Here is a 15,280-nt window from a genome sequence, read left to right as displayed (position 1 = left end):
ATTCTGTGTTTTTCTGTCAATATGGGGTGCTGTGTGTACATTAATGAGGAAAAAAATGAACTTAAATGATTTTAGCATATGGCTGCAATATAACAAAGAGTGAAAAATTTAAGGGGGTCTGAATACTTTCCGTACCCACTGTATGTCACAAAAATACACCATGTAATTGTAGGGATTGTAGAACTGAGGAGAAACCCACCTTATATCTTTTAAGTTTCTGATTTTCCTCCTCAATAAGGAGCTGGTACTTGGCAATCTCTGACTGGATGGAGCTAAGAAACGTGCTGCTCTGGTCTGTGTCCATCGGTTCATCCTGGGAGCACAAAAGGGAAAAAAAGTAGAATAAATTCTGACCAGCACTGTGAAATATAACAAATATATACAGTCATGGCCAAACATATTGCCACCCTTGCATTTCTGTCAGATAACACACCACTCCTACTAGAAAACTGTTGCAATCACAAATTCTTTGGTATTCTTGTGTTTACTCCTTTTATCTGCATTGGAACAACACAAAAAAACTGACGGGGGGGGGGGAGCCAAATCTGATATACGACCTCTGATGGAGACCCAACTTTCACAATGGGCCCTACATTGCACTCCAGAATTCACTGGTAGTTTTCAGATTTCATAATATCACACACACAGTCAAGACATCCATATGGATGGAACATGGATGAAGGGAATTTTCATTACATGCCAGATATAGCTCTATCACCCCTTCTTCCATCTGGAAAAATCCATGTCATTTTCTTAAAGTTGCAACCAAGCACAGGATTGCATCATCATAAAGTTGTGTTTCATTAAAGCCGGACTGGGTGTGGTGGCCACATCGAATGGTGAACAAATATCATGCGTCAAACACGATTTCACAAATACAACACTGTGGTGTTTTTTACCCTAAGCACACCATGGCTATAATCTCTAACTTTTTAACAATGACAACTGATTTATTTCACGTTTCCTCCCAGGGAGAAAGCAGAAGAACGAATTACTCATTGTCAATCTGTGCTGGATTCAGCTCTTTGGCAGCCGCTCACCTCAGTGAGCTGAGTCTGGAGCTCTGCAATTTTCCTCTCGTATATCATCTTCCTGTCTGACACAATGGCCATTAGGTTGAATCGGATCTCTCCTTCACTATACCTGAAAAGGGAAACAATAAAAGTTTAGTGTGAACAAAATTGTGCACCATGTCAGAAGGTAACAGTATAATTTAGCTGGCAGAAACCCAGGTCAGCATACAAACAGAATAATATTGCATTAGAAACTATGCCAAGGAATACAAATGGATGGATGAATGAACAATCTCAACATACAGAACACTGATTTAGATTAATTCAGTTCAGTCTAACCATAACATACAGAAACTAATCATTACTTAGTGCTTTCAAACAAAGTCAGAATTAAATATACAGCATATTCCCCTTCAAACATGCCCTTGGTTAAGATGAAATGAATCTGTAATAAATGTACAAAGATATTCACTTCTGTATTCTTTTCTCAATCACTGGGCGAACTGCACTGATCCAGTCATCCTGGCTGCAGGCACCTGGTGAGAAACAGACAGGAATAAATAATAATGCAGGTCTCTGTGTGTACACTAACTGCAGTCCGTCATAAAACAGGTGGCTTTAGGTGAAATGGGCCGTGCCCAACAACACAACATTCAGCTGTGCACCAAAGGGCCTCCCACTGAGGGACTTTAAACATTCAACTGCCAGCTGTGGTTCTGAAACCAAAGGACAGACAATAACAAATCACATTTTTCTGCATACCCAGATCAATTGGTCCTTCTCGAAGTCCATCCAGCTCATATAGTCTGCCGTTTACAGGAACATAGCTCACAAAGTGAAAGGCGTCCTCATCTTTTGTTGACGACTTCGCATCAAATTCAAACATTTGCTGTCTGCATAAAAAAAGACAATTATATACATTGAGAATAAAAAGAAATATCAGGCATCACACAAACAAATCCAAATGTTAGTGTTTTCTCTGAGCAGGAAGCAGTAAAGCTTTCTGCACAAAGATGATCGTAACACAAATCTAAGTTAATAAATGAATGTGAGTTACAGATATTCTGTCCATTGTAAGTTGTCAAAGTGCCACATGAGGACATTTGTTATTTGACATGTATTAAAGACTAAGTGACTCGGCACCGATTAATTTTTTTGGGGTGACAAAAAGAAAAAATGAAGCCAATGATCATGAGCCTGTTCCACAAAGCACAGTGATGCATTAGCAACAAATAGGCCAATTACTTTTCATCGAGTTAGAACAAAGTATTGTGAATAACATGAAGCCAGTGAAGCAGAGCTACTCCAGATATGATGTGATGGAGATGATGCGAGTAGGATTTTACCTGGCAAAGCCGTTGTGAACTTGTCGGATCACTTCAGAGTTGCTAAGAGCCAAACCTTTCATCTGAGACAAGTGGGAGAAGCAGGATTATAATGCTGTGCAAGACTTATCAGCAACATTATGAAGCACTTAATGGAATAAATTCTTTTCTTAAAAATCAAGCATCCAACCAGTACTTTTAACATTTGTAATATTAGGTACTAGTTACAGAAAATAACTTATTTGATGTGTTTACATCATGCCTATAAATATAAGGATTCTAATATGCAACAATTCCAGCCCAGCTTGTTTTGCCTCATCATTAGCTGTTGCTGTCTCCAAAATAACACAAAATAACAATGTCTCGGTCGAAGCAAGTTTGAGATTTTCCAAACCAAATGAGAAGTTGAGCATTGTTTAAAAAAGTACAGCCTGGTTCTCCTGAACATTTGTGACAAAAAAAAAACTGAGTCATCGTGGTATTATTGGAAAGAAGGGAGAAATGTTATTTTTAGAAAATGTACTGAAAAATATACTGCTTATTATTTTAGATACCTACAGTTACGTTGGTGACACTGAACTTCAATAGTAAGGTTCAAAATACACATACAACAAAAACACTAACAGAAAACAAATTCATCAAATGGACAGATAAGTGAATTCCAGAACTAATGCACACATTTCAAAATCGAAGTTTTTTGGTTTCAAAACAAAAATACTATGAACGTACAGCAGCGTCAAAACTCTGTGAAAACTCTCTGAACTCTGTCAGTGTGTCTCCAAGCAAAATGTCAAGATGGGAGCAGTTGAGCAGAACGCTGACTATCGCTTGGGTGGCACAAGCGTTGTTAATGACCTGGAAACACACAGATAAAATACACAAAAAATAAACAAATTAATGACAGAACTCCATTTGTGATGCTCCATGAGATAAATTTAAATCTGAAAAAGGTGCACCTGATCTGAGAAACCTATGCCTAAATGTATGTCCATATTAACAAAGGTCTTCTATATTGTCTGAGAAAGAATAATCCTATTATCAGAGTGAAGAGCAGCATTCTCACACTTTGTTGTGTGCTGTGCTTAATGTCATAGGCTCAGTCCATTAAGAAACACAGCAATTCATTGTGTAATTAATTATCTAATTTGACTGAACAACCGTGCATTATAGATAATGATGTGCTGCAATTGCTTGTCTTTCATGCTCCCTTGGCAAAATACAGGGAAGAATTTTAATTCATTATCATTACAGCTGAAAGGATTAGTTATTTAACTGAACAGTCAATTCACAGGAAAAACATCAGCAACTATTTGGTTAACTGATTATTTAAGTCCATTTTTGCTCGCAATTTCAAGAAAATATGCCATACATGTTCTTGCTCCTGATTAGAGATGACTTTATATTCTTTGTTAACTAAAAGATTTTTGATTGTGGACTGTTTATTGAGAAAAACTGGTAATTTAATTGGGCTTTACAAAATTGTGATAAGCATGTTTCACAATGTTTTTGAACATCTTTCAAGCAATTAATTACTTAATTAAGAGAGTAATGTGTAGGGCACACACAAACATAAACCAAGAAGAAGCAAAGTGTCAAATAAGATGTATAGAAGCAGATAGGTACTGCCACTTTTATAATAAAAACGTACTTGTTTTGCAAAGAAGATGTGGTCAAGTCTTGAATCTTGGACAATCGATCCTGCTGGTTCCTCACCCGGCTGCCACTTGAACAGGAAAATCAACCCGTGAACTGGCCTGGGACCGAACATATCAATTAAAAGTCGTGTTCTTATGTGGTGCGTACAAGATAATACAGTAGTATGTATAAACATACTTCAAGTTGTCAAAGTTTTCTGGCTCCATACTCCATATCTCTTCAACCTGGGCTCCTTTGCAGCCTGAGAATGACAAATAATCAGTCATTCACACTTGTAATAATTGTTTAAGTACCATCTACGTGGCCAGTAATAAATACTATCTGAGTGAGCCGCTTCCCTCGGTGTTTGTTTGACAGCACAGCAAACCACAACAAATGTCATCATTCATAAGTTACAGGTCAGGTTTTCACGCGCCGTTGTTTTGAACGCTGAATAACGCTAGCTAGTTAGCCTGCCTAATTAAGCCAAACTGTCCATTCGATATATGCAACATTCTGCACAACACAGTGTGCGATGACGCTTTCTAAAAATGCATAACTTCTCAAATATTGTGCTTTCATCGTCATAGCATTTTTTCCTTTTATACATGAAATCATAAGTATCTAATTTAGGAGTTATCCACAGCTCAACAGAAGCTAGCTAGCTAGCTAGCGCTGTCCTATAGCCACGTTGCGTTGAACGAGCAGCTAACGTTAAGATTCACTCACCAAAGCCTTTTATCAGCTCTGTGAACACCCCGGGGTCACTCTCCATCAGACACCATTCTCCTGCGCTTCCAGCCATTTTTATGAAGTAGTTTATTCACCCTACTGTGTACATACACAAGCTATTAATATCTTACGACAAACGTTGGTTCTTCTTCACTTCGTTTTCCGGGCGGATTGCGAATCAACTGCCACCTAGTGTATCGGAGTATGTAGAATCATTGCATTAAATTATCTGATCCCTGGGAATTTAAAAAAAAAAATCAGATGAATCCCCTTTTAATTGTCCAAATCTCTTCTCTGTACACAATAGTGATTTTAAGCACCACTCCTCCTGCTTCACACACAATCCCCTTCATTGTCTACCTCTCTGAATTATATTTATAACAATGCATAATAATGTGTTCATCTTCTGGAATGCTACACCACTGGTGCAGTTTTGACTATCTTTTCCCCATTAAATATATTGTTTTATGCCTAAATGTTTCTCTCCATATATATAGCACTCCCCCTTGTCCATTCACTTATTTAATAAATCAACCACCTACCTAATATTAAAGCAATTCAGATAAAAGCACAGCTACTGCTAAAGTGATGATACTGTCCTGCAGAGCAGACAGTATCATCACACACAGAACAAGACTTTACAACAGCATTTTCCCTGCCACAGTAAGACTGATGGTAAATACGAAGTGTGAAAAACATGTGCAAAAACACCCATTACCTTTTTTTTACCTACCCAGTGAAAATAGCCCAATAAGATACGATGAAATATTTCAGAACAATAACAAGCTAATCATTAAAAAAAAGTGTATCAAACTTGTAATTGAATTGAAATGAATGAAAACAAACTCCATTCAAAGGTGAGTACTGAATCATATTTTCAATACTTCATAAACCCGGTGATGTTCAGTTTGATTATGGTTAATGCTTAGAGTTTATGCTTTTTATGATTAAAATACTGTTCAATAAAATAACAGTGGAAGAGTACGACAAGTAGCTCCACCATTCACAGGTTTTGTTTAAAACATGGCTTGTATGAAATGCATGCATCTTGAACATAATTGTGTGTTCTTTGATAAATAAATAACACTGCCGTTCTTAAGCAATGTACAACTTTTAGTATGAAACAAATAACATACTTACAGTAATAAATACAGGGTTACAGAAAACTAGAAAAACGGTTAGTCATTTAGCAGATGCAAACTGTCCACTGCCCGAGCCTTCAGAGCTGTTCGCAGTACAGCAGGGTGCACACTGTTCAATCAGGGGCACTAACTTGCCCTGCTGGTGCAGCTGTTTTGTATCAGAGCTGCCCCCGATGCAGTTTCCATTAATGAAGACTCTCGGCACCTAAGCACACAAATCATATCGCAACATTAGCACAGTGTCAATGAGAGCTTATTGAAAGTCAAAGCTTAAAACCTTGTTTCATGGTAGAGCTTTAGAAAAGTTCTTTTTCATCTGTATTTTTAATTTGCTACTAATATATATTACCTGATAATATATTATCTGATTTTCCTCACATTGTGTTGAATTATAAACTTTAATCAACATGTTATGTCTATCCATACTTTTTTGCCTGCCTGTGTTTCACCAGGATAGCAAAGTACAATACAGATTTGTTTTACTAGCCATTAACGTCAGTCACTAAAGCAAGGAAGCAACAATTTATTAAGCTACCACTTAACCAAAAATACTTCTGAAATCTGGGTTGTGCCTATTTTAACATTTAAAACTCATTAACAACTTTCACAGCTTTTGAAAAAGCAGAGGAAAAGCAAGGCGGCAGTAAAATAAGATAAAAGTTCAAAATAAAATGGGCACATGTGCAGAAATCCATGTTTTTTTAAACTATCGTTTATTCTAAAGCTCTGCATTTGCAACTTTCAAGCCCTGTTATGATTAGGTCCTGTGTACATTATATTATACAGTGTTTACTGTATTTAAAAGTGGCATTTTTCCAGACAGGTAAATGTACCTACATGTTTATATCTTTAGAACCAAGTGTTTTACAAAACACTCAAATGCTATTTCCACTAAATGTTAAATATTTCCCCCTATTAAAGATTAAGTCTGGAAAAGATGCAACTTTTTCTGGTCTTTATTTCAGTTCAGATTCAGCTATTCTCTGTCAAGACAAGGTCCTAATTCTTGGCTACAGCCCTAACAATAACACAAGTCAAGCCGACCTAAATTTAGCTGGAATGCAGAGCTGCCAGAACAAATAAGCTGTCCAACATCCTTGTTTTGATTCTCTTTTTATTAGATGCTAAAATTATAGGCTTTGAATTTACTTGAAATTCCGACCCCAAAACACAACATGACGTTCTTACTGTTCTGGCACCGGTCATCTGAGCTAAGACCTCCTGCAACCTCGTCCCATCGTTGTGCTCATCCAGTTCAATCACTTTGTAGATTGCACCAATTTCGTTGAATACATTCTTGGCCATTGTGCAATAAGGACAAGTGGTCTTGGAAAATATCACAACACAGTTTTGTGACACCTCTTCCTGAAAGGTAATGAAAAATAAGATTTAATTAAATATCAGTAAAATGTGGAAATAGCTTCCACATGTCAGGCATCAAGTGACTTGCTGGGCAAAGGTGAAAGCTATCTTAACTCTACATTTTTATTAAAAATCTCCATGGTTATTTTTAGTCAGTGAGTCAACACCGGCATAAATTACAACTTAACACATTCAGCATCTACAACTGAACAACTTTCTAAAATCATACTGTACATATTCTAAAAGTTATCATTCAAATTTTACCCTCAATTCCTCATGTGGGAAAATGCTTAAAAATGGGCAAGGGCCTGCAAATCAGCATCACATTATGCTGACTATTTCACAGCCGTGTCTGCTTTTAGATCTTGTTTCTTTACATATAGCATTACAGATTTTACATCGGGTGCACTTCATAACAGATATTGAACTAAATAAAATGGAAAAAAACTGACAAAAGATGCAAAGAAACCAAGCAACCAACAAGTAAATGTTGTGGACTGCAGTAAACATCAGGGTATCAAAATGTCAAACTAGATACCAAAGATGTCTTTAGAAATTACTGAAACGTCTCTAGCTTGTAATGCCCATTTTACTGCTCAGGCTGCAGAGAGATCGAAATGACTCCACTGTATCAAAGGGTTTAGCGATGTGACTGCTGGTAACAGATCTGCATGTCACTACTTGCCTGAACATACTGTGCACAGGCTGCATTTGACAGACCCCTAGTAGTGGAGGATGTAAAATTCCCCATTCTGAAAAAGACAAATCACAAGGCATTTGGTCTACTGTTGTGCATTAGGATCTACTGGAGATTAACTGTCACACAACAAGGATTAACAGAACAAAAAATATCCAGGTTCACGTAATAACTTTAGATACAGAATGTGCAGATATCACTACAATAGATGAACTGAAGGCTTTCAGCATCAAAATAATATCTATCTGGAGGATAACAGCTGGTCTGAAAATGCACATTTCTATATGGCTTGTTATAGTCGTGGCTACTGAGTTTTAAACGGCGTTGTTTTACTCCTTGCAACATCTGGTCTACAACTTCATTAAGGTTTATGTGACAGGTAATCGAAGACTAGGAAGTCACGTTTCTCGCCGTTATGACTGGTTAGCTCAGGTGGAATGTGGATAAGCGATACGCCAAACGTCATTAAAGATCTGGTAATATCTAGACGGCTCACTAACATGGAAACAAACAACGCTTCGTAAAACACGACAGGTAAAGCTTAATGAAACAGGGACAGTTTGTTGTAAATTCGGTGTATGTTTTATACACTTCCTGGTATTTGTCTCTATTAAATAAAAAAATTTCTAAGTGCCGCCCACCGCAAGTAACAGCTAACCTAGTAGAATATCACAAAGGTAGTTAACGTTAGCTAACGTTGACAGGCATGCTAAAAGTAGATGATTTTAAATTAAATTATGCATTGTTGATGGCTCACACTTATGCCGAAATTGCTAGTTGAAACTACTGAATCGTAAGGACAATAGGCAACGCATGCTTATCGATGAGAAAGGCACTTTTAAATAGATCGGAATTCGAATTATGTGAGATTATAGGGAAACGCGGCCTTTGGGTAAGCATGCGAATGGGACACTTTTTAGGAACTGAAAATTCAGTCCACTTTTGTTGTATTATTTACTAACGTTAACTGCACGATCTTACAGGTACAATTACGTTTATGACGGTCTATGGTAGGTTAACTTGCTAACAGCTATTACTGTAACTGGTAAAGCTAGCGATAATATTCTTCGGCAGCCGGTCCATGCCGCTCTAGGAAGACATCCTGCTCGAGGAAACATGGAAGAAAAACAACACACAACCAGAAGATAATCGAAATGTTGCCTGAGATGAAACATAAGGTTAATGTATAAACAGTCTGAGGCTATACACCACACTGCCGAGTGGTTACACGATGCAAATGCTTCGTCACTTTTTTATTTATTTATTTATTTTTTTGTGGTATTTATGCCAGAAGAGCCTACCTTGATGACCGGAAGTATTTTGTGACGCAAGCCGTAGTTTGAACGTAACACTCTTTACGTCGACAACACAAACGTGTCAAACGTACACATACTGCCATACTAAAAATAGCCCTATTCGAGGAACATGCCTAATGCTAGGTGCAAACAAACAAACAAACAAACAATTAATTGCTCATTCTTTTTCTCGGTTCCTCGTTACCTTACGGAAGTACATTGCACATGCACGTTGAGAGCCACGAGTCAAATTCCTCGTGTTCAGCATACCTACCCAATAAAGCTGATTGTGATTCTGAAATGTCATCCGAGGCAGAATACATCAGGCTCTAATACTGGCTGAATATCATATACAGGGATACTTGAAATGTCATTTCTGTAGGCTATATTTGACTAATGACTTCTAAATTCAGTACTTTTTAGTTCATGCGTACAGTGCTGTCTAAATGTTTTACAGTAGGCACTGAAAGTAAAGTGACAGTGCTTTCAAAAACATTATCACGAATAGTTATTCATTAATAGTTATTCCATTAACTTCATAAAAAGTTCCGAAATCACATATATACTATATATATGGGCATTACCTCTCACTAACGGGCATACAGAATAGATTGCTGTTACGTATATAATCAAATCTTATATTTCTAGATCAAAAAGATGCACATCCTCTATTGCCGGACCAATTAAGCATCATAAAAGCAATTTTAGCACATTTTGTATAGATGTAACTGCCATGTATTTTTATTTTTTTTATATATTTTTACAGCTGTAGAAGGATGTTAATGAGCAGACAATACAATTAAGCCCATAAAAGTGACAAGAATTTTAAAAGGGATACTTCATGTTCCATTTCAGACACAGTCAGGAAAATGTGTCCATCCCCACTCATGTGAAACAGATTGGTAATGAGGCATGGAAACAACATTTCAATCTGCAATGAAATTCTGACGTGAAATTGGCATTTGTTGTCAAGTTACTGGTTGGGGTATTTGCTCTACTGAATGCCTTAGAGGCATCTAATTTATAATTTATGTGATGGAAATGCCATTATAACATCAAGTAGGTCTCCTGGCATAGATTTATATACTGTGATGTATACACATTTATACAGGCCTATTTAATTTGCCTATCCCCATAAAATCTAATACTGTGATATTTGTGAAGCAACACAAGACAATTTGTTTTACATTCACATTAAAGAAAGGACATTCATGGACAATTATTACTTGTTACTATATGAGAGGAACAGGATCCTTTAGCTTAAAAACCAGGACATTATTCAGAAAATGCACTTGTTTGATGTGAATAATTTGTCTTTGGACAAGAAGAAGCAGCTATTAGTGTGATTCATATCACACATCTCAGGCGTCTGATGCTTCACTTTGACAAATTAGAGCCAGCAAGGGGCAAGCTGCTGATTCCGCCACTTCTGTTTTAACACTTGTTTGTGATACAAATCTGTGAAAACATTCACATCTTTATTGGCTTCATTTATTTATTTCTTCTTCTTTTTTATGCTGGTCAGGGTCAAATGGGGTTGGAGCCTATTCCAGTGGTATATTGTACAGAATACAGTTGCCCATGGACACCTATTTGTGGACTGGAACCATGTCCATCACTCTTACTAGTAACAGTCTGGATGGTCCTTTTTGTCTTTGGTCCGGAGCACACGGCATTCATTCCTTCCAAAAAAGACCTGAAATACTGATTGGTCTGACCACAGTACACATTTCCACTGTGTGGTGGTCCATCCTCGATGCCTCTAAGCCCGGAGCAGTCGACTGCACTTCTGGACACTGTTGACATAGGGCTTCCTTTTGGCACACTCCAGTTTTAAGCAGCATTTATGGATCTAACTATGTATTGTAGTACCAAAGTAACCCTGAGCCCATGTGGCTATATCACTTACAGAAGAGTGACGATTCTTGATGCAGTGTCATCTGAGGGATTGGAGAGCACTTCTGTCATCTCAGCTTTGAAGGACAGAAGGATGAGAGTTTTCAGTTGTTAGCTTTCTCACATTCTCTGCATGTGATTATATTGTCTTGACAGTTAGCACTTGCTTCAGGCCAAGCAGCCTGATAGTAAAGAAAAATCTCAGTTGTTGTTTCCATTGATCAACGTGTAGCTTGTGGCTGTAGTTTGATTGAGTGCTCTGGAGTTTCTGCTTAACAGGCAATTGGAAAAGTGCATAATAACTCACTTTTAGTCAGTTCATCAATAAGCTAACACAAAAATCTATAGCACTTATCATGCGGATAAGTAAAGGGTGCATCACTGTCATTTTTCACTTTGTGTGAGTTTCAGTCAGAAATGGAGTTGGAGCTGCAGCCAGACTCTTTACTTGTATGTGTTGAGGAAACTGTCAGTCAGGCCTCACTGCAGTCAGGATGGCCTGGCCTCATTCCAAGTCTGCATAAAATCAGGCCCAAAGGAGTTGAGACAGAGCCAAAACAATGGCCAGAGAAAATCAGGACCTATTAGAGGCCAAGACAGATTATTGTGATCTGATACTGGGTTATATCAAAGTAATTTATTATACAAGCTGTGCACATTTTTTGTTTAAAATGTTACATTAATCTGCATTTTAACCCTAATGTTAATCCATGTGACTGTGGAGCTTTTCATCCCCTGCAGCTCATTGATTTAATTTCATTTTTACAACTTCTACTGTATGGCTGTGATATTTCTTTGGTGACCCAAATTCAACTTACTGTTAACACTGGTTCATGTCTGATGGAAGTATAGGTATCTCTTTGTTAACATGATAGCCATAACAGCTTTATAAGCCCTGATCCGGTATGTGGTGGCTGTATGTTTGTCACCTTTATGCTTTTCTAGTGGCCAAAAATCAATTCATGCAATTTTAATGCATTTAGATGTTTCTGCATGGATTTGAATACTTTCTTACAGATGTAATCTTTTAAATACTGTATGGGCAGAAACATGAAACCCTTAAATCATCACAAACTGCTGCTTAATTTAGTAGTGAAAATGTACAAAGGGTACATTCAGGAGTAATTCAAAAACCCTAATTATGACTTAAGAAGAGTTAAAGGGGTGTATGACTTTCCCTTTAATTTATACATTATTTAACAAATTTGATATCACTTAATTGTCAGTTTAAAATACACAAAGGGCAAAGCCTATATCGTTGAAAATATCTTTGAGAAAACCCAAATATAAACACAACTTGATGTATGCATTAATTTGCTGCTGTCAGTGATTCAATGTAATTAAGTACATTTACTACAGGCCAAGACCGGGTCAAGAAAAAGCTCTGCTGTAGGGCAAGGGCATTTTTCTGGATCTGCACTCTGTTGTTGACTGCTTATCCAGCCACTGGCCTCAAAGGCACAGTGGCCTCCCAGTGCAAAACAACACTTACTGTGGCTGCAATATATTTCTCAGACAGAACAATTTATGGCACCATCACTATTAATCATTGCCATGGAAAGGAAGCTTGCCTAACTCATCTGGAGTCCCCATAGAAATGTAATTCTCACACTGCCTCAAGTACTGATAGGGGTGAGCTGCAGATGCATTTTGCCCACGCTCAGGCTCACCCCTACACTGGCATAGCAATAAGCTGTGTTGATTTAATATCCGTATGCCACATGCATTTTCTTGGACGTGTAATCAGTCCACAAGGTTCTGCAGGAAACTGTCATGAATCTTGCTGGTTGTACTGTTACCCTCCCTGCTCCAACCCCACCTCCTCCAGTGGGCAATCACCAGCTCGCCAGCAGGACATGGCAGATCCAGCAGCCACTCCTGATTACACTCGTGACTCAGATTACCGATTGGCTGACAGGGTGATTGCAGTTTTTCTTTGTTTCTTTTACCTTTGATTCTCGTGGATTTCTTAGCATTATCTTCATAAATTTTATCTAAATAATTCAGTGATGTTTTGAAATGCAAATGCATGTTGTATTCACAAAAAGCAAGGAAATATTGTATGTTTTCTATTCCAAGTAGAAAGGTACTGAAAAGTAGGTGAAGCACTTTGGCATTCAGGAGATGGGCAGTAGCTGTGATCCGATATGAATTTAAAGTGGCAAGAACTGTCTTGTCTCTTACAAGCCTGAAGCTAGAGGTGCTGTTGTAGCTGAATCTTGTGTTGTTGCCTGTGAGTTTGCACTGTGTACATTCAATGCACAGTCAGCTCCAGGTGGACAGTGTATTTTCACACCGCTGTTTTTCCATGCATGATTATTCAAGTATATGCCTGTTTCTTTTACTTTGTTTGAAGTTCTTTACATTCAGGGAAAAACCACATTTTTATTTTAAACTAGAGCATCAAACGAGCACCGTCGGTTGTCACTGTTGCTGCTCCTGTATATGGTAATTTGCATAAAGTTGAACCTTTCCTAACATCCCTATGTCACGACATTAGATGCTTTTTGAATGTATGAGTCATCATAGTTAGTTTTTAACATTTCATTTGCAGTGAATGGCATCATAGCATCTCCAACAAGACTGTCTCACCTGTGAATGGGGAATTAACGTTATATCAGCACTTATGCCAAAAATTAAATTGGGCATAAAACTTACACTATGTACTATACTATATTAAACTGTTCATTGTTAGATTATTTTTCTTATTTTAAAAAAGTCACAATCTTTACCCAAACGTAACTACATCACCTGCGATCTTTATCAGTGTTTATAAGGAAGACCCAAGTACAGGGACACAGAAAGTGATTTAATCAAGTGCTGTTAAAAATCCTAGAGCCGACGTGATTTGCTGATTACTCCATCAGCATGAAATTAATTTGCATAAAGTGGAACCTTTTCATTCATTCATATCATTTCAACCTAAAGTTGAAATTAATTTCATTATTGAATAATAAGCTCATTTTTAAGCAGTCTTAATAAGTATCACAACCTGGTCTTGGTCCACACACTCACACTCACTGCTACAGGCAGTTTAGAGTCGCCAGTCAGCCTAAGTGACATGTCTTTGGACTGTAGGAGGAAGCCAGAGTATCTGGAGAGAACCCACGCAGGCACAGGGAGAACATGCAGACTCCGCACAATAAAGGCCCCAAGTTGGCGGGGGCTCAAACCCGGAGCCTCTTTGCTGTGAGATGACAGTGCTAACCACTGCCCCACCATGCCCCTCCCAAAGCAAACGTTTTGATGAGAATTATTTGTGCATGCAATTCAAGTGCGCCTTGTTCTAATTAGTCTCTCATCGACCCTCACCCGTGTGGCGTTACCCACTGTATGTTCAGCCATTCACAGGACTTTTATTTTTTAAAACTACTACAAAGCAAATCATAAAACCTGCTGACAACCTGCTTGGTGTGAGCGTATTTTAAGGTCAAGTCATAACTGACTTTTTTATGTCAAACTGGCAAGATTGCCCTCTTTCTCTCTTTTTAAAATATGAATCTTAATATAGTCAGTACTAGAGCAAATCTACATCAGGCCATATGGAATGTGAAAAAGACTTTTGTCTCATTAGTGATGAAGAGCAGTGCAAGGTGACTTTTGTCCAAATATTTGCTCCATCTCATTCTATTTATGTGTTTTTAGGTGAGTTGCAGTGGACTCTCGGTGACCTTAGCAATTTTTTTTTGCTTCTACATTTTGCACAGGCTGTTTATTAGAATTTTATTTTATTTCTTTTTTGTATAGAAAAGCACAAAGTTGTCATCAAGATGAAGGATTAAATTGAAAAACAAAATCAGAAATGTGCATCCACAATTCTATTTGTAGGGTTTAAATGAATGTTGTGCTCCTCTCCTGCTCATGTGTCATCTTTAGTTTTTAAATGTCTCAGTTGAAAGGTTGGACATGGCTTGTGTCAGCTGAGACGGGCCGTGCTATTGACGGTGACATTTGTTTTAGGGAAGGTTACGACAACATGTCAAGTAAGTATTCTCCTGACTGCTGTCAACAGAAATCACTGTTTTTGTTGTTTTTTTCAGGGGGACAGGTGAAGGGACTGCGCTTGACACAAATTGTATTGGTGGCTTGTCAGGTTAGTGTTTAGAAGTCTAAAAAGGACAGGTTCCCATTTTTTTGACTGCGTGTATGTGTGAGGTGGGTGTGTGGGGGGGGGGGGGGTGGT

At 37.9% G+C, this 15,280-nt stretch overlaps 2 protein-coding genes and 1 long non-coding RNA gene across 3 annotated transcripts in view; 1 reads left to right on the top strand and 2 right to left on the bottom strand.

Moving 5' to 3' along the window:
- uchl5 (ubiquitin carboxyl-terminal hydrolase L5) overlaps nt 1-4,909 on the bottom strand; it is a 7,702-nt gene extending 2,793 nt beyond the window's left edge. The window contains exons 1-9 of the mRNA XM_020601917.1: nt 4,703-4,909; nt 4,172-4,235; nt 3,987-4,092; nt 3,068-3,193; nt 2,360-2,421; nt 1,776-1,906; nt 1,486-1,549; nt 1,041-1,143; nt 200-313 (exon numbers count right to left, since the gene is read on the bottom strand). Coding sequence (XP_020457573.1) covers nt 200-313; nt 1,041-1,143; nt 1,486-1,549; nt 1,776-1,906; nt 2,360-2,421; nt 3,068-3,193; nt 3,987-4,092; nt 4,172-4,235; nt 4,703-4,778 — 846 coding nt within the window. The 5' untranslated portion in view covers nt 4,779-4,909. The remainder of the gene's footprint in view (nt 1-199; nt 314-1,040; nt 1,144-1,485; nt 1,550-1,775; nt 1,907-2,359; nt 2,422-3,067; nt 3,194-3,986; nt 4,093-4,171; nt 4,236-4,702) is intronic.
- Nucleotides 4,910-5,753: 844 nt separating this feature from the next.
- On the bottom strand, nt 5,754-9,320 carry glrx2 (glutaredoxin 2). Its single transcript, XM_020601918.1, has 4 exons — nt 9,208-9,320; nt 7,895-7,961; nt 7,036-7,212; nt 5,754-6,052 (listed from the first exon to the last, which is right to left on the bottom strand). Exons 1-4 carry the CDS (start codon nt 9,303-9,305, stop codon nt 5,888-5,890), a joined length of 507 nt encoding a protein of 168 aa, XP_020457574.1. The 5' UTR covers nt 9,306-9,320; the 3' UTR covers nt 5,754-5,887.
- Nucleotides 7,970-15,280, top strand: part of LOC109961241 (uncharacterized) — a 38,561-nt gene continuing 31,250 nt past the window's right edge. The window contains exon 1 of the long non-coding RNA XR_002275106.1: nt 7,970-8,440. This is a non-coding gene — a long non-coding RNA (uncharacterized LOC109961241). The remainder of the gene's footprint in view (nt 8,441-15,280) is intronic.

The sequence above is a fragment of the Monopterus albus genome, unplaced genomic scaffold (genome assembly GCF_001952655.1).
Source record: "Monopterus albus unplaced genomic scaffold, M_albus_1.0 scaffold53.1, whole genome shotgun sequence".
Taxonomy (NCBI): Eukaryota; Metazoa; Chordata; class Actinopteri; order Synbranchiformes; family Synbranchidae; genus Monopterus; species Monopterus albus.
The sequence above is the reverse complement of the archived record's forward strand: the minus strand, read 5'-3'. Positions and strand labels throughout refer to the sequence as shown.

Bases quoted from the DNA above. Each gene is read 5' to 3' on its own strand.
- glrx2 (XM_020601918.1), bottom strand. From the start codon at position 9,305: ATGGCAGTATGTGTACGTTTGACACGTTTGTGTTGTCGACGTAAAGAG. The intron at 7,962-9,207 runs GTAGGCTCTTCT...TGTCTTTTTCAG, and splicing joins AAATACTTCCGGTCATCAAG to AATGGGGAATTTTACATCCT. The intron at 6,053-7,035 runs GTAAGAACGTCA...TTGTGTGCTTAG, and splicing joins AGATGACCGGTGCCAGAACA to GTGCCGAGAGTCTTCATTAA.